The sequence below is a fragment of the Thamnophis elegans genome, chromosome 14 (assembly GCF_009769535.1).
Source record: "Thamnophis elegans isolate rThaEle1 chromosome 14, rThaEle1.pri, whole genome shotgun sequence".
Lineage (NCBI taxonomy): Eukaryota > Metazoa > Chordata > Lepidosauria > Squamata > Colubridae > Thamnophis > Thamnophis elegans.
Genome location: NC_045554.1, coordinates 27,545,165 through 27,564,010, shown reverse-complemented (window position 1 = coordinate 27,564,010; position 18,846 = coordinate 27,545,165). Strand labels below are relative to the sequence as shown.

Here is an 18,846-nt window from a genome sequence, read left to right as displayed (position 1 = left end):
GGTAAAGTAGAAACACGGCGTCTTTAAATTCTGTATTCCTTTTTCTTACACCGCGTTCAGGACCTGGAAGCCGGGCATTTGGAGGAGAGAAAAAAAAGACTCCGAAGGATACATGGAACAAATGGCTTGTAAATCCTATGGAATTGGATTCAGGGACCATTACATTAGCCGGTCTGTTTCTAAACTCCACGTTCCGAGTTTTCCTGCTAGCTAAGAACACAAACTCGGCTTAAAGAAAGGGTTTTTAACCAATGACAAGATTGGATTAAGAAGGAAGTTACAGTCGTGCAGATGTTATATTGTGATGCAAAGGCCACCAGCATCAGAGAACACCTGGTAAGATCAAACAAAGCAAAATAAAATTGGGGGTTTGCCGTTGCTTCTTTTGCATTTTAAAAGCAATGACGAATGAGCCTCTTATTTATTTATTTTTTTGCATCTTATTCAGCAGCCTATCTGAGATGGCTATACAAATATAAAAAATGATTGATTCTTTCTTTTCAAAAAATCATGTTTGCCAGGTCGGAATAGAATAGAGACGCCTGCCTCAATTAGAAAATGTAAATTCCCGGGTCATTCCTTCAGTCCACCCAGCTTGTATTTTGTGTTCTGGGGTTGTTGTTGTTTTTTTGCCAATGTGTAAGAGCATTTGTTGGTTGAGATTTGAAGTTGCCAGTTGTTTGACCCTTCTGACACCTAGTCAAGGGGTTCCTGCCAGAAACCCAATTGCCACTGGATTAAGGGACTCCAATTTTTGAGTAAAGGGACGTAAATCAGCCAGGTTTAGCTTGATTCAGCAATGGGGAATATGGGGAGGGCCAGGGTAGAAAGTTCAGTTCGGGTTTATAGGAGGGGAAAGGAAAAAAAAATCTTTGAAAGAGATTCTATCTTAAGTGGCTTGCCTTAATCAGCCTAGGAATTAATTCTTGCCGTGTGCTCAAGATGATGCTTATGCCCTGCTTTGCAATAATGGTGTGCCTTTGGAAAGGATGTCGTTTATGAGTTTGCTAATGCACCAGCCATGTACTGGCTAAATGTGCTACATGTGCTAAAGGTGGAGATATCTATGCTCCCCCTGTTGGGTTACCAGAGGGGACTGTATCATCCTTTTTGTCCTCTGTTGGGCAGAAACACCTTAAAATGAAATATTGTCCTGTCTGTAGAGATTCTCAGCCCTCCAGGTCCTGGTTGTCCCAAAGGGACTTTTTTTCTCAGGAGGCAACTGGACTTCCTTGTTTTTTCCCCTTTTGAAGACGTTTCGCTTCTCATCCAAGAAGCTTCTTCAGCTCTGACTGGATGATGGGGAAGGGAAGGATTTATATTCTTTGCAAGCAGCTGGTCGTTTGCATCCTTTGAGAGGGTCCTTGAAGCACTTGGAATCCTGTGTCTTCAGGGTCACCTGAGTAGTGCAAATGGTTCCTGTAGTCTACAATTTTTTCCTCTGGAAATCCATTGCTATTCCCATATTATTCCAAGGCTGTTCATCCCAAATTGCACAGCTAAAAGTCTATAGGGATTCTCAGTCCTCCAGGTCATGGTTGTCCCAAAGGTGCTTTTTCAGGAGGAAACTGGACTTACTTGTTATTTCTTTTGAAGACATTTTGCTTCTCATCCAAGAAGCTTTTTCAGCTCTGTCCGGGTAGTAAATCCTTCCATTCCCCTGTCGGAGCTGAAGAAGCTTCTTGGATGAGAAGTGAAACATCTTCAAAAAGAAAAAACAAACAAACAAGAAAGTCCAGTTGCCTCCTGAAAAAAACACCTTTGGGACAAATATTCTCCTGCTTTTTCAATGTCCTGTTTTTTAAAAAAATTACACTGTTTTCTGAAGAGGAGTCATTCATTTTTTATTATTATTATGACTCATTAAATTCTCAGCTTCTTTCTTTCCTTTGTCAGTCAACAACCTATATTTTTTTTATTATTTGTTTCTGGAAACAACTATCGACTTCAATCCGGCTTCTTCTGATCTATGATCACTAAAATCTGGAAATCGCAATAAGCCATTATAGGTTTCTAGGGTAACATTTGCAAAGCGTGTCAGTGTCTCTTTATCATATATTCTTGAAAATAAAGATGGCTTGGAAAAATATTGCGATTGCAAAACCAGTCTTTCATAGAGATTTCATACATATGTGGGCCTAAGTCCTTTTTCTTGTAATTTTTCATTATAACTTTTTTCAGAAATGCCAAGAAAGTTAAACAGTTTCTTCCTCTTTGCCCTATTAATATATCTGCCAATCCCTTCTGTGGCACATGGGTACAGTATCCATAGAGAGACTTGCGAGTCAGCAGGTGCCTGTTGGACAATGGCCCTGAAGACAGAAAGTCTATTATATATTAGCCGATAACCTGGCGTTTTATAGGGGGGAAATGTTCGGCCCAAACATAATTTCTAATGTTGGATTTTCCCGCTTACCAGAGGGAGCCCCCTTGTGGCTCCCTGTAAAGCTGTTACCATGGCAACTCCACTGCGCTGTACAGTAGAAACCATTTTACGGCAGTACAGTAGAAGCCATTTTAAGGCACAACAGGTTGTATTAACAGAACACACACCCTGAGGGGTTTAGGGGTGTCTTCAACCAGGTTTGGTTGAAATTGCTTGAGGCGTTTCAGAGTTATATATGCACACACACAGACACACACACAGACATACACACAGACACACACACAGACACACACAGACACACAGACACAGACACACACACAGACACACACACACACATTGAATTCTATTTCAAGCTATTTAGCTCTCATCAGCTAGCCATACCCTTACTGGGATTTGAACCTGGGCTGTTTTTACATGTTAGGCAGTTGAGCCAAGGAAATAAGTAAGTGTTATGTCAAAGCACCTGGTATGCCTAAATATGGGAGGGAGCAGTAAGGGGATGGCTAGGTAGGGCATCTGTGTGCCTCATTTTTCACCTCCCCCACCTCCAGAAGCATTCTGCAGGCAAAAATTGGGCAAAAATGTATACATGCCAGTTGCCAAGAGCCTAAATTCTGATGATGATGTGACCGTGGGGATACTGTGGCAATTGTTAAGTGTGAGGACTGGCGGTTAAGTCACTATTTTCCAGTGTCAGCGTAACTTGAAATGGTTGCTAAACGAGTGCTTGTCAGGATTGCCTGTACCTCACATAAATTCGTCCTAACGGATGCCTCTCGTGTTTTTCTCTTTCAAGATAATTCGGTTGCAATGGCTGCGGTGGACAGCTTCTCCCTCTTGATGCGGGAGATCGGACGGTCCTACCACTACTGCATGGAGATGCTGGCGGTTGTGGGCGCTTTCTATGCGAGCAAGGTGTGCGTCACCGTTTTGAGTGATACCTACGTGCTGATCAGGGTGCATTTCGTTCCACGGATCTTTGGCCGGCCTGACTTAAGCAAGCGGTATGGAAAATGGGCTGTGGTCACAGGTAAGAAAAACCCCTCCTCCTTCCCCAATGGCTTTATGCATCATTTCTCCAACAAAATAACAAGGATTGTTATTGGAGGTTCAAGGATGCTGCACACTCCTTTTTCCAGTGTATAATGTGGATTGGCTCCCCCCCCCCCATTGATTAAATCCTGTGGGGCAAGGGGCCTCTATAGTCGGCAAGCCTTTATTTAGCCTTTGGGAAAAGCTGGCCACATCATCCTTCAACATCTTGTAAGGTTTTTGAACTCCGCTTACAATCTGATAAATCCAATGAAACTCTGAAGGACTACTGATAATGTGTAGGTACAGGCCAGTGTTTCTCAACTTCAGCAACTTTGAAATCTATGGATTTCAACTCCCAGAATTCCTCAGCCAGCTCAGCTTAGCTGGCTGGGGAATTCTGGGAATTGAAATCCACAGGTCTTAAAATTAGCAAGGTTGAGAAACAATGGCCTGTATCTATGCAAAATGAAAAATCTGAAAATGGATGCCTGCCTTCAGTTTAACAGTAGGATATTCAAAATATTATAATTGGTAACTGGTAATTGGTACCTACATAGAATGAAAACATCCAACTAAATGTTAAAAAGTGCACGAGCAACATTAAAAGGTAACAAAGAGGTAGAAAAGGAACCAGAAAAATTGTTGAAAGTAGAGACAGGATGGGAACAGACAACCAACGTAAATGAACAAGGAATTAACAAGGTAGAAATGGAAAATAAAACTCAATGTGGTAAAGGCACAAAGAGAGCAGAGAAGAAAAAAGGGCATCCGAAAAAGAAATTAGCCAAAAATAAAGAGAGAAATAAAGGGAGATGGGAAAGAGAAACTTGGGGGAGAGATACTAAAAAAAAATCTATCGAAAAGTGAGAGGGAAAATACAGAAGAAAAGATATATGCCACACAAAAAGAAGAAAAAGAGGAAAGAAAATTTAGAAATAGACAAAAAGTAGAATGATATGATTCAGTAAAAAGAGAGATTGTTAACAGGGTAAAAATATGTTTTAATTAGAATGTGTGGAAATTATATTAAGAACCTTAAAGCTGATAAATAATTATGCTATGTTGATTATATAAAACTTGAAATTTGAAACTTGAAGATTCATATTTTTAATGGAAAATAGATGGAAAAGAAATGATGAATTGTTTATTTTAAAGAGAAAGAAAAATCATATTGTCTGTACATGTTAAAAACTAGAAATTGGAAAATAGGAGAAGAAAAGTAATACGGCTAAAATTGGAAATAATGGAAATATAATGTAAAATGAATGATGTCTTTTGAAGGGAATGTTAAAGGAGGACTTTGGACAATGCTCTGTTCACAAAAGACTTTTTATTATGTAACAAAAATAAAATAAAATAATTAATAATAAAAAAGAATGAAAAATCCAACTGTTAGAATGAAAAGGCTAAGCTGCCAGAGGCATTGGCCGGAATGCTCTGATGTTACAGAAGGATACTGGACATTCCAAATCCTGGAAATCCTTAACTTACAACGACAATAATAGTTCGAAGTTACAACGGCACAGAAAAAAGTGACGTATGGCTGTTTTTCATACTTATGACCGTTGCAGCATCCCTATGGTTGTTAGATCAGAATTCGGATGCTTGGCAACTGGTTCATATTTATGACGGTTGCTGTGTCCCAAGGTCATATGATCCGACCTTCTGCGACCTTCTGACAAGCAAAGTCAATGGGGAAGCAGGGATTTACTTTACATCTCTGTTGCTAACTTAACAACTGCAGTGATTCATTTAACAACCATGGCAGAAAACGGTCACAGTCAAATGGGGGCAAAACTCACTTAACAAATGTCTCGCTTAGCAATAGAATTGTTGGGTTCAATTGTGGTCATAAGTCAAGGAGTACTTACAGCTGAAATGGGGAATGCTAAGAAAAAGGCTCGCCGGGGAATTCTGGGAATTGAAGTTTTCCAAGTTGCCAAGGTTGAAAAACGCTGGTAGATGTTTGGTTTGGCTGATCAATTTTTCCTTCCTGGCAAGACGATTTCCTGTATCCTCTGCTTCTGCCTTCTATTGTTGTGGCCTGTCGGCCGCCGGCCCCTCCAGCAGCCGAATCAAAGCAGGGAGAGACAGCGTGGGAGTCAGGGTCTGCATCAGGGCAACCTGGGAGCTTCAAGGGGGAAGAGGGAATGGAGCTGGCAGAGAGAGGGAGAGGCAGAGGCAGAGCCTGGGCCGTTCGTCAGCCCTCAGATGGAGAGTCAACAGCCCCCAGGTCTGAAGGTGGCTGATGAGGAAGAAGAGGAACAGCTGGGTCCAGTGACTAACACGCGGATGCGCAGAAGGCAGAGGAGAGGAGAGCAAAGGAAATCCGTGGGTTGGTCCTTGGGATGGAAGAGCCACCGCTGCTCGCAAAGGCCCATCCTACCCCTGGGGATAAAAGGCAGGGGGCGGAGATAAGTAGATGTTTTTGGAACTCTGACAGTGGCAGACAACTATTCATCTTCCAGCCAGATGGACTTGTTAGCCTGCGGTGAGAGAGAAACTTTTTTCAGGGGCTGCTGGCGCTCCTAATAAAGAAATCATTGATTTAACTTCAGAGGGTTGGTCGTGTTTGGGGAGCTGGATCAGAACACCCATGTGTCTCTGCTTCCTTGCAGGAGGAACCTCGGGCATCGGCCTTTCCTACGCTAAAGAGCTGGCCAGTTGTGGAATTGACCTCATCTTGATTAGCCAGAACCAGGAAGAATTAGAAGCTTCCGCTAAAGAGATCATGGAGACTTACAACATCAGCACCATGACTGTCGTGACGGATTTTAATAGGGGCCGCGAGGCCTATCCGGTCATTAAGAAGGTTCTGGAAGACAAAGAGATTGGTGTCTTGGTCAACAATGTCGGGGTCCTTGACCCTCTGCCCAATTCCTTCACCAATTTGACAGAGGCTCAGATTTGGGAGTTCATCAATGTAAACATTGGAGCCGCAAACATGATGGCATACTTGGTGTTGCCGGGCATGGTGCAGAGGAAGAAGGGGGCCATCGTCAACATTTCTTCTATCAGCTGCTGCAATCCCTGTCCCCGGTACACAGCATATTCGGCCTCCAAGGTACACGTCAACAGGGGAAAAGGGATGCCAGTTGGGTGTTCATTTCCTAACTGGTCCTTTGGTGAAGAGGACTCTGGTCGGCACCTGAGGAGATGATTGCTCCCTCATTTTATCCTTAGAGTACAATTTCCCTATCAAGTAGGTACTAAAAGGAGAGCGATTGTAGGAAAAGAGAAGGCAGAGCTGGTGAGGGTGGAGTTAAGCGTGTCATCAGCCTAGAGTCATTGCGTTCCCACAAATGGTTTAAGTCCAGTAAAAGAGAATATTTGTAGCTCAGGGTTGAAACGAGGGGACTTGGGCACTCTCTGAGCTTGATTGTTTTCTTGCAGATGTTTCATTACCCAAACTCGGTAACACAATAAACACTGATAGTGTTGAATTACTGATGAATTATCCCCAGCTTATCAAATACTTTGGAACCGAGGACTTGGCAGCACAAGGAAAGGACAGCCAATCATCAGCCATCAACACACCAATTGGCCAATAGGAAGGCACCATAGAAACATGACTCCTAGAACAGCCCAAAGCACATATTCCAGGAGAATTTCCCTGTAGATGGAGTCTAGCATGAATCCAAAAGCTTGGCAGAGTTAAGCTCTGGTCCCAGTGACCCATCCAAAGTCTATTTCACTGATGATGTTGCCTGCTTTAGGCATTGAAATGTGTGCAGGAAAACAACCAGCTCAGGACCCCAAGATCTAAAATCAATCCTTCCTGAATTCCATCGTCCCTTTTCTAACGCCAATTTAATATTGCACTTGAGCTGTCTAGATTCTTGTGCATAGAATTGAGCATTAAAGCTTTGAACTGCAACTTAATGTATAGTCCTGATCTTTTTGTGCCTGATAGCAGTTCCCCATTTGGGAGGTGGTTAGTAGATTGGGAGAAGACCACATCCCTACCCCCCATTTACATATTGGCCCGTTGTATCCAGTTTGTTGTTAATTTTAATGTTTTAATTTATAATGCTCAATTTTTTTAAATTAATTTTTAATTTTACATTGTTTTATATTGTTACATTACTATGAGGTAAGCCACCCAGAGTTGCTGGATAGTGAGATGGGTGGCATATAAATTTAATAAATATTAATAATAATAATTTGCCCAGAGTAATAAAGTGAGTTCTCAGGTAGAGCATGGACTTCAGCTAGGGAAAGCCCCACATTTTATCTACCAGATAGTCCTCAAAATATGACTATAATGGAGTCTACCTATAATGGACATGACAGTTTGAAGGGAGGAAAGGAAGGAAGGAAGAATGGAAGGATCTTGACAAACTTGAACATTGGGCACTATCTAAAAAAATGAAATTCAATGGTGAAAAGAGTAAGGTTCTACATTTAGGCAAGAAAAACAAAATGCACAGGTACAGTATAGGTGGTACCTTGCTCAACAGTAGTAACTGTAAGGGGGATCTTGGAATCCTAGTGGACCACCATTTAAATATGAGCCAGCCGTGTGCAGCAGCTGCCAAAAAAGCCAACACAATTCTAGGCTACGTAAACAGAGGGATAGAATCAAGATCACGTGAATTGTTAATACCACTTTATAAGGCCTTGGTAAGGCCACACTTAGAAAACTGCATTCAGTTTACACGATGTAAAAAAGATGTGGAGACTCTAGAAAAAGTGCAGAGAAGCGTAACAAAGATGATTAGGGGACTGGAGGCTAAAATATATGAAGAACGGTTGCAGGAACCGGGCATGGGTAGTTTAGTGAAAAGAAGGACCAGGGGAGACATGATAGCAGTCTTCCAATATTTCAGGGGTTGCCACAAAGAAGAGGGAGTCAAACTATTCTCCAAGGCACCTGAGGGTAGAACAAGAAGCAATGGGTGGAAACTAATCAAGGAGAGAAGCAACTTAGGAGAAATTTCCTGACAGTTAGAACAATTAATCAGTGGAACAAATTGCCTCCAGAAGTTGTGAATGCCCCAACACTGGAAGTCTTTCAGAAGATGTTGGATAGCCATTTGTCTGAAACAGTATAAGGTTTCCTGCCTAGGCAGGGGGTTGGACTAGAAGACCTCCAAGGTCCCTTCCAACTCTGCTATTGTATAAGTTGTATAAGGAGGGAAGGAAGGAAGAAAGAGAGGAAGGAAGGAAGATAGGAAGGAAAGGACTACAGTAACCAAAGTATTAATCATTTTGCCAGAGTTTGATAGCCTGATTCTTTGAAACTTTTACAACTTGAAAATTTAGGTTTGAATTGTCCAGCCTGAGTTTAATGTTAGAATTGGAGTTTTCTCATTGGTTGATTCACACATCAGGTAAAATCTGAGCAGCTGCAAGAAAATAAGGTAATCTTGATCAGGGTTCACCTTGGTTGCATATTTTTTATGACTTAACATATTCGACTCAGTTTGTTTAATCGCTTTATGGGTTCACTGTTGTATGAGCCTAATTAAGTTAATCAATTAAATGTACCACTTAGGGAGTCACTCCTTGTTCACCCTTGGTCCCCTCTTATATAGTCTAAACCCAGAATTTCATTTCTTTAACGGGGATCCCCTCCTCATCTTTTATTCTCCACAGACTTACCTGGATCACTTCAGTAGATCCCTTCACTATGAATATGCCCCTCAGGGCATTTTCATCCAGAGCTTAATTCCGTTCTTCGTTTGCCCCAACGTGACAAAGCTGAGTAGCACCCTCTCCAAAATGAGCTTTTTCGTGCCTTCTCCGGATGAGTATGCTTGTCACGCCATCACCACCCTCGGAGTCTCCCGAAGGACCACAGGATATTGGCCACATACGCTCTTGGTAAGATTGCTTTTTCCGTAGCTTCTGTGTATTTTTCTCTTGCTGTTGCTAGGATGAGCAGACCTGACCTTCCTAAGAGCATGAAGCAAACTTCTTTGTCCAACAAAAACCTCTTTTATGAATTTACTATGAATTCTGTTCATTCACATCCAGTAAAGTTTTTCAAGGGAGGATTTACAGTCACAGACCTTATCTGACTTGGAGAGCTGCCAGGCTGATATCTGCAGGACTTGGCAAGGAGTCTCAGAGAATCACGAAATTAAGCGAATTAATTGTCTCCTGCAAACTCTACTCTCCTTTTGCTCCTCTTTTATTTCCTCTGGGAGGGGCCATTCATTGTCCACCTGTGGCCTTACTCCCAAGTGGACCCCTGTTCTTTAGCTGTTCCCTTCGTCTGGCAACTCTGCGCATGCGCACACTGGGAACAGGCTCCAGCTGTTCGTCTGCCGCACTGATCTCTGACTCTGAAGGCAGCTGATAACTGTCAGACGGCCTTGGCCCCCTCTCTGCCTCCGACGCAGAGCCCTCATCTGAGCCTTCCCCAGACTCCAAGACTGGCCAATGTCCCTCCCCAATCTTCTCACTGTCCGAATCTACTGCCAACTACGCTCGCTGCTGGCAGGCCATAACAAGACCCAAGATTGGGCAGGAGTTTAAACATGAGCTAAGCAGCCTTTCTCACATGCGATTCCCTGAGAGATTGAAAAAATAAATAAATAACCCACCATGTTTTGAATTTTGGGCATCACACAACTAGCTTTTGTGTTGCTGCGAATTTGTAAATACCGCAACTCAGTTGCCAGCCTGCCGCTTTTTATTGCGGTAAAATGTGGGTTGTGTAGTGTAGAGAGGAACTGCATTGTGAAGTTTTTGTATATGTTGCCATGTTTATGTCAGGGTTTCCTGAAGAAATTTTCAATTTTCCGAATTGCAAAATTATTTCAAGGGTTTCTTCAGGATAAAAAAGTTGAAAAAGGTTGAGCCCCTGCCTTAAAGAGCAGTGATAGATCACAAAATACCAGAGTTGGAAGGGACCTTGGAGGTCTTCTAGTCCAACCCCTGCTCAAGCAGGAGACCCTCTACCATTTTGGACTAAAGTCTGTCCAGTCTCTTCTTGAAAACCTCCAGTGATGGCTCACCCACGATTTCTGTAGGCAAGTCGTTCCACGGGTTAATTGTTCTGACTGTCAGAAAGTTTCTCCCCCAGTCTAGGTTGCTTCTCTCCTTGATTAATTTCCATCCATTGCTTCTTGTCCTGCCTTGGAGAATAGGTTGACCCTCTCCTCTCTGTGACATCCCTTCAAATATTGGAAGACTGTTATCCTGTCTCCCCTAGTCCTTCTCTTTGTTAGACATTCCCAGTGCCTGCAACTGTTCTTCATATGTTTAAGCCTTTAATTGCTAACTTTTGATTTATTTCATTGCTCAAGGTTTGTAAAAGTTTCTACCTTTTCCTTTTGAAAAAGAAGGAATAGGAAGATTTGGAATGGAGACAAATTCTGAGCCAGTTTGGATTTTATTTTTATTTTGCCATGATAAGCAAGATTATCGTTAACCCTTTAAGTTGTAGATGATGTTGTCTTATAAAATTCTTCTGTGTGGAAAAAAAAAATCCCACCCCTTCTTTTATCTTGCAGATGATTTTTGCAAGGTTTGTTCCTGAATGGTTCTGGGCTTGGATGGTACCCAGGATAAATTATTGCCAGAAGTCACTTTGAAAAAAAATGCCTGCAAAGATCTTGCCTTGAGCACCGATAACATCTGGACTGTAGCTACAACAGGAATCCTTTCTTGCTTGCATTTGTGAGGTTCCCAAAAGATGCCCTAATTAATTTACGAGCCTCAAGACAAAGTTCAAAAGAAATCCAGTCATTTATTAGGAGCAACATTTTGGCTTTTCCTGCCACAGAGACAGATCTGATTTCCATTTAATGGTGGCTGAACTTTACCCCTGTGTCTCCCCTCCCCTCAGTCTGTGTCGTAAATCACACCCACCAATGAAGTGCTGCAGCAGGTTGTAAAATTTCATGCCTCACACACCTGCTGTAAAAATCTGAGATTCCGACCCTGGTCGAAGGTTTGCATGGAATTCTTCCCCCTCTTTCTTCCAATGTCAACTTGATAATAGGCATGGAAATGCTTTACAAGTTGACAGCATTATTTGTTTGAAATCATGTACTTGAGATTCGAAGGAAGTTTAGCTTAGACGTAGCTGAAAGAAAACCCTTGAAACAAACTTTTAGAGAGCCGGAATAGTATTCTCCACCCCGAGGCATCATTTATGTAGAGTTCTTCGTGGCTCCTCCATGAAAGTCCGAAGAAAGCTGTAGGTGACGGAGAAATTGAGTTGTTGAAGAACTTGGGTTCCAGAAGAGCAAAAAAGAAAGAAATAGCTGCCAATGGGGCGTCGCAGATCAACTTTCTCCAACCTCGTGCGCTGGGCTACTACGCTCATCAACCCACACTGAATGATATCTGATGGGAGTTTGATGCAATGTTACCCTCAAAGCTATCTCAGGATACAACTGTTCAGCGGAGATTTCCTTCTTCAAACCAGTGTGATCTTGTGCTTTTATCAGGAAATCATGTTGTTGTATGTGTATGGCGTCTACTTAGTGGTCAGTGCTGTGATGGATGTTAGGATCTCGACTTGACATGGCTGTCTCACGGGGGTGTTGGTGGCCCAGAGTCCTTGACTTTTCAGCCTCACTACAAGGCTAAGGGTTGCTATACAGCAAGGGCATCAAACTCGACTTCATGGAGGGCCGCATCAGGGTTCTGTTTGACCTTGCGGGGCCAGAGTGGGTATGGCCAGCTCGACATCACTTGTGTCAGGAGCACATAGAGTGGCCCGAGTGCTATGCCAGCGAAAAAGGGCTCCTGAGCTCCATTTCTGGCTGCAATGGCCTCCTGCAGCCCTCTGCCAGCGGAAATGGAGCTCCGGAGGGCCATGTGAGGCCCTCCAGAGCTCCGTTTTCACTGACAGAGACACCGCGGGCCAGTCCTTCGCTGTTTCCAGGGTGGCCCCATGGGCCAGATCTAAGCATCCCGTAGGCTGGGTCTGGCTCACAGCCCTTGAGTTTGACACCCCTGCTATACAGGTTCTTTCACAACTTCCCAAACTGTCTTGCTCTAGAAGTGTTAATCTCTGGAAAGGAGACAAATTCTGAACTGTTCTGGATTTTATTTTATTTTACTGAGGTAAACAGGACGATTGTTAGCACCGTAGCTGTAGATGAAGTTATTTTATGAATTCTTCTGTATGGGGAAAAATATGTCTTCTTATTCCCTCCCACTGCTGGCTGGCTGGGGAAAGAGTGGTCCTACAGTGTATCTAAAATGGGCCGATTGACCAGTTGCAAGAGGGCCGTGAACAATTTTAAGCATCCATTAGGTTTAATTTCTGTGAAAGCTGTCACGGAAATACGGGTCTTCTCCCCAGACAGGGTGGCTGATGAACTGTTTGCTGCTGGTCTCTTTTGAGTTGGATGTGCTCTCTAGAATCAGGGCACAGTTATCCCGAGTTAAGACAGGTACATGAGGTTGGGGGGGGGCTGTCTCCTCTTTTTTGTAGCCTTTATGGGAAGTATACCCCAAAAGGACAGGGCCAGAAACCTCACACCACCAGAAACCTCAGAAAATAGTGCCAAGAGACTCAGCTGGAGTTTCGGTTTACCTTGGAGAATTTATTTTTAGCCTGATTCCCCTTATCTTAATGGCTCTACTTAAGTGTTCCTTTCAGGTGGTGCTTTTGCCTGGGGTTTTCTTAATGGGGGAAGGGCTGGCTAAAGTCTCTTGGCACTGTTTTCTGAGGTTTCTGGTGTAGTGAGGTTTCTGGCACTGTCCTTTTGGGGTATACTTCCCACACCTTAGAGACCATTGAACCAGGATTGGTAAAAAACAAAAAACAAAAAAAACACCCCAGCTCTGCTTCCCAACATTTTGGGGACAGGACACATAGGAATGAAAATTGTACAGTGGTGTAAAAGTAAAGCAGCAAGTAAGGGTTATGAACAATGCTAGCAGCTGTTAGACCCGGTTTGTATACTTGTTTGGCCCTGAATTTGTAAACCATGGTTTGGTAAATAAACCCACAGCGTTGAAAGCCATAAATCATGGTGGACAAACTCTTTGCTTAATATTCTAAAACAAAGGCAAAGATGCCACAGCATGGCTTGGTTTTTTATTAGATGTAATAACAAGCTTCCAAGATTTTGAGCGATCTAGCCACATGAATAAATTGATACTTCCCCCCTCTTCAACTAGCAGATTTGCTGGCTGTGCAAAACTATTTAAAAAGATAAGTCAGAAGTTACTTAGTCCTCAAAGCAAATAGAGAAGGAACCTTCTGTTTTTAAGTGAGCAGAACTTTCTACTATGTGTTAGACCTGGAGTTATAGTCATGATATCAAACTGAACTGGATCATCTTTTTTTTTTCTTTTAAAGTCTTAGCCATAATGTCAAGTGGTTTGAACTGACAAGTGTTTGCTCTAGTAAAGTCTTACTCCTATGGAAATATTTGTGGCTCTTGTTTATATATATATTTACACGGTATCCTTTGCTTCCATTAGGACTAGCAATCACAACAGCTAAATAGAAATAAATCTGTAGAGTTTAAAACATAGCAACAGAGTAATTAAGAATACAAAAGAGAAAATATACAGTAAATGAATTAACATGGCAGAAAGACGCATGAATAAAAATATTTTCTGCATTTTGGACAGAATGGCAAAGTACAGAACGATTTTAATATGTAAATATATAATATTCCCAAGCATTCTTATTCTGAACAAAATAAATGAGAGAACAGAACAGAATGGAAGCACTGAAAGGGACCTTGGAGGTCATCTAGTCCAACCCTCTGCTCAAGCCTAATACCATTTCAGGCAAATAGTTGTCCAATCTCTTCTTAAAAGTGCAATAATAAGCATCTTGGTTGTATAAATGTTTATTCTTTATAATCATATAAAATAACGTGTAAACTCCAACATTCACAGTTGCTGCGAGAAAATCCCTATTATAACTAATTTAGCTTTTTATCAAGTTGGATACTATACTTTTAGAGAGGCTTCCAACTTGCAATTCCTATTATTCACAGCAGTGCTGCTGGAAAGTGCTGGGAGTTGTAGTCCACAACAGGGTTTTCCCGGTTAGGAGAAAGCTGCCGGCGAGCCCCACATTTGCCTTCCAGAACTACACCTTCCACAAAGCATAGCGGCCTCGGTCACCCGGCCGACAGCCCGAGGGCGCGCGGATTCTCTGAAAAAGGCCCACGAGGCCACCGTCCGTCGGCTCCCAACGTAACTCCGCCCTGCGCGCTGGGAAATGTAGTTCTTCCGCCCGTCCAGTTCTTCGTGGGGGGAACGGAGCCGGGACTACAAGTCCCAGCAGGCGCCGCACTTCGTCGTCGCCCGTTGTGTTTTTTTCTTCTTCATGGAAAGAGCTTCTCGGACGCTGTTTGGAACGAGCGGAGGCTCCGGCTGAGGGGAAGAGACGCACTCGGAGTTGGTGGCGCCAAGCCGGAGGCCCCGGAGCGTTGAGGCGGCGGGTAAGTCGGAGCGGGCCGAGGGAAGGGGAAGAGAGCGGGCTGGGAGGACGCCGATGCCCTTTTAGGCCCCGGTTGGACTCCGTAGCCCCGGTTCGGCTCCCAGGGAAGAAGGAAGGAGGGGTCGGTCCGAGGCTGCACGGTAACCCCGGTCAGGAGCTGGGAAGGCGGCTGGGATCGGGAATAGGGGTAGTCCTCGCTTTACAGCCACGACGGAGCCCAAGACTTCCGTTGCTAACCGAGACGGTTGCTAAGCGAGTGTTGCCCCACTTTACCACCGTTTTACGAACTAAGTGTGTGTTGCCTCACTATACGACAGTTCTTGCTCCTGTTGTTAAGTGAATCACTGCTGTCGTTGAGTGAGTACTGCGGTTGTTAAGTGAATCCCACTTCCCCACCGACTTGGTTGCCAAAGGGTGTCACGTCTCTCTCTCTCTCTCTCTCTCTCTCTCTCTCTCTCTCTCTCTCTCTCTCTCTCTCTCTCTCTCCCTCTCCCTCTCCCTCTCCCTCTCCCTCTCCCTCTCCCTCTCCCTCTCCCTCCCTCCCTCCCTCCCTCCCTCCCTCCCTCTCTCTCTCTCTCACACACACACACACACACACACACACACACACTAAGACGCCGCAAAAGTTGTAAATTCGAATCAGTTGGCCAAGCATCCCAATGCAAACCACGTGACCATGGGGGAGCTAGCAACAGTCATACGGTAGGTCAAAAGTTGCTTCCCCCCTCCCCAGTGCCGTTGTAACTTCAGTCACTAAGAAAACTGTCGTAAGTTGAGGATTGCCTGCGGTGGGGTTGGGGAGAGCAGGCTGGGGTTCCCAGCACGGTCCCCAGTGCAGATCCAGGCATTGGGGTGAGCTTTTGCTCTCTCTGGACTGCATCTCAACAGGGTTTGAGGGTGACACCCCGCAGGTAAGGACAGCCAAGAAGATCATAGGAAGCTCTAAGACAGGATGTCAAGCTCATGTCATCACGGTGGTGTCACGTGACTATCGGGACTCCCCCCCCCTGCTTTGCTAAACCGACAGTGGGCCGGGAGTTTGACAGCCTTGCTCTAAGACCTCTCCTTTTTTTACAGAGGCACAATTGAGAGCGTTTTAACAAACTGCAACCCTGTCTTGTTTGGTGGCAGCAGCGCCTCAGATAGAAAGTCCCTACAGAGAGTGGTAAGGACAGCGGAGAAGATTATAGGAAACTCAGGATAGTGCTTATAAGCACTCTGTGCTTAGAGCTCAAAGCATCGTTAGAGACCCTGCCACACCCACTTTATGGTCTGTTTCTGTTGCTCCCCTCTGGGAGGAGGTTTCAAAGTATCTATAGCAGGACTATCAGATTTTCTAACAGCTTTATTGTCTATGCCATCATCAAAGTGACAATAAAGTTGTTATTCTATTCTACTCTACTCTATATTCTGTTCTATATTCTGCTCTATTCTCTGTTCTGTTCTAGTCTAGTCTATTCTGCATTCTATTCTTCTACTGAATTCTGTATTCTGTTCTATTTTTCATTCTATATTCTACTGTATTCTATTGTATTCTGTTCTATTCCTATTCCTATTCAATTCCATTCCATTCTATTCTTTACTCCAATATTCTATTCTATTCTGTTTTGTTCTGTTCTATTCTGTATTCTATTCTATTCTCTATTCTGTATTCTATTTTCTATTCTCCTATTTTCTATTCCTATTCCAGCAAAGAGGATGGAGTTGGGGGAATTATGTGGCAAGTAGAGGAAGGCTGTGCATTAAATCTTCTCCTGTATATAACAACAACCCTGTGAGGTGGGGTGGGCTGAGAGGCTCTAAGTCATCCAACTGGCTTTCATGCCTAAGGCAGGACTAGAATTCAGCATCTGTGGGTTTTTAGGCAAGCACCTTAACCACTATTCAAACTGACTTCATCTCAGTTTACAGAATTGGGCAAACTGTTTCCATCTCAGTCTGGAGAGAGGGCCGCATTAGTTTGAGTTTTGCATAAAGGAGCTTTAAGAAGTCATTCGTCTTCTCGCCAGCCTCCACTATAGAACAGCCCAGGTGTGGAGGAGAAGTTTCAGGTACTCTCACTCAACTCAAAAAAAGCTGAAACGAAACATTGGCCTTGCTTCCCTTGTGGTGGGAGGAATTGGCCAGTGTCATTTGAAAGGATGGGGGTTAAAACGTTAATCTTCCCCTTGGGAAACAGGCTGTTCAGATTTCTCGGAGGATAGGAAGCAAGTATGTTCACAGTTGCAGGAGTGGGAGAAGAGAAGGGAAATGCAATATTGGCCAGGGAACACTTAGAGTAATTGCACTATAAATTGCATTTAGCTGCTCAGAATTACAGGTCATCTTGGACTTACAACACTTCATTTAGTGACTGTTCAAAGTTACAATGGCAATGAACAAAGTGGCTTATGACCGTCATTCACAGTTACGACTGGTTTAAACCAGCCCCATGATCAAAATTCAGGCGCAACTAGTTCATACTTACGACTGTTGCTGTGGCCCCAGGTCACGTGATCGATCCCCTTTTGTGACCTTCCGACAAGCCAAGTCAATGGGGGAAGCCGGATTCACTTAACAACCGGGCTGCTCACTGATCGACTGAAACGATTCACTAAAAAACTGTGGCAGGAAAGGTCGTAAAATGGGTCAAAACTCACTTAACAAATGTATCTTAGCAAAAGGAATTCTGGGCTCCATTGTGGTCATAAATCGGGGACAACTTGTATTATTTATTAAACTTGCCAGACTCTCAGCAGCCCTGGCTGGTTTTCCAACTGGATTACAAGGTAAATCATGATATAACCACCGCTTCTGTGTATTGATTGAAAATGTGTAGCAGTATCACTTAGGCTTATATGCACAGCAATGTCTAGGAAACCTAAAGAAAGATGGAGTAAATTTTTTTTTTCAAATAGAAAAAACCCACCGCCTCAAACATGGAAAAATGAAACTTAAAATGTTTTCCTCTTCCTCTTCACTGTTTCTGGCTTGTCACATCAGGCAATCGGGGTCTCGTCTCCGAAATAGTAAACAGCCTGGGCTGCGTCATATACGGTAGATTGCGGATGGAGACTTACATAGCTAAATGCACTCGAGGGTGGATATTTTGCTCATGTCAGGGCGATTTATTACAGAGAAAGGAGATTACTCTGACAGTTGTGTGTGTTGAAGGTTATTCCAAGAAGACAATCGCTCTGTCTAGCCTGAAATACCGTAATATAACCCAGATGCATGAGAATTAGAGCCTGCTCATAAACCTCTTCCTGCTATCAGTATTTCTTCAGAACTGCATACAAATCCTTTTTCTCTTAGGAAAACTCTTGTGCTTTGAAATGTTTCTCCCTCTCTCTCCCTCTCTCCTTCCCTTGCACACAAAGAAACACACACACACACACACACACTTCATATTACAATAATACAATAGCAGAGTTGGAAGGAAATTGGAGGTCTTCTAGTCCAACTCCCTTCCTAGGCAGGAAACTCTATATGGTTTCAGAGAAATGGCTATCCAACATCTTCTGAAAGACCTCCAGTGTTGGGGCATTCACAACTTCTGGAGGCGAGCTGTTCCACTGATTAATTGTTCTAACTGTCAGGAAATTTCTCCTTAGTTCTAAGTTGCTTCTGTCCTTGATTAGTTTCCACCCATTGCTTCTTGTTCTACGCTCAGGTGCTTTGGAGAATAGTTTGACTCCCTCTTCTTTGTGGCAGCCCCTGAGATATTGGAACACTGCTATCATGTCTATCATGTATCATATTCTTTATGATATTAACAGATGGTCTTCTGACTATAATGTGAAAGTGAGAAGAAAACTTTCAAGGGTGAGGAAAAATGCTGTTGCTGTAGTTTATTAAATCTGATTGTGATTCTGACAGTGTAGTTAAAACAATGGGTGTTCCCATAACAACATGCTAAGACATGGCCTTTATAATTTATAAACCACAAGAGCTTGGTTCATACAACACACTCAAGTTACAAAGCGAACTGCTACCGGTACATTTTAAAAAATATATTTCATACCCTACTTTTTCTAGTATGTATTAACTTTTTAGATTTTTTTATTGCAAT

The 18,846-nt window shown here is 43.2% G+C and overlaps 2 protein-coding genes across 2 annotated transcripts in view; both read left to right on the top strand.

Moving 5' to 3' along the window:
* Positions 1 to 243: 243 nt before the first annotated feature.
* HSDL1 (hydroxysteroid dehydrogenase like 1) lies at positions 244 to 13,764 on the top strand. The gene is made up of 5 exons (XM_032231367.1): positions 244 to 336; positions 3,183 to 3,416; positions 6,040 to 6,485; positions 9,020 to 9,247; positions 10,885 to 13,764. The coding sequence occupies exons 2-5, from the start codon at positions 3,197 to 3,199 to the stop codon at positions 10,963 to 10,965; spliced, it is 975 nt and encodes a 324-aa protein (XP_032087258.1). The 5' UTR covers positions 244 to 336; positions 3,183 to 3,196; the 3' UTR covers positions 10,966 to 13,764.
* Positions 13,765 to 14,624: 860 nt separating this feature from the next.
* MBTPS1 (membrane bound transcription factor peptidase, site 1) overlaps positions 14,625 to 18,846 on the top strand; it is a 64,011-nt gene continuing 59,789 nt past the window's right edge. The window contains exon 1 of the mRNA XM_032230710.1: positions 14,625 to 14,796. The gene's annotated coding sequence lies outside the window, so the exon portion shown is untranslated. The remainder of the gene's footprint in view (positions 14,797 to 18,846) is intronic.

Bases quoted from the DNA above. Each gene is read 5' to 3' on its own strand.
- HSDL1 (XM_032231367.1), top strand. From the start codon at position 3,197: ATGGCTGCGGTGGACAGCTTCTCCCTCTTGATGCGGGAGATCGGACGG. The intron at 3,417-6,039 runs GTAAGAAAAACC...GCTTCCTTGCAG, and splicing joins AAAATGGGCTGTGGTCACAG to GAGGAACCTCGGGCATCGGC. The intron at 9,248-10,884 runs GTAAGATTGCTT...TTTATCTTGCAG, and splicing joins ATTGGCCACATACGCTCTTG to ATGATTTTTGCAAGGTTTGT.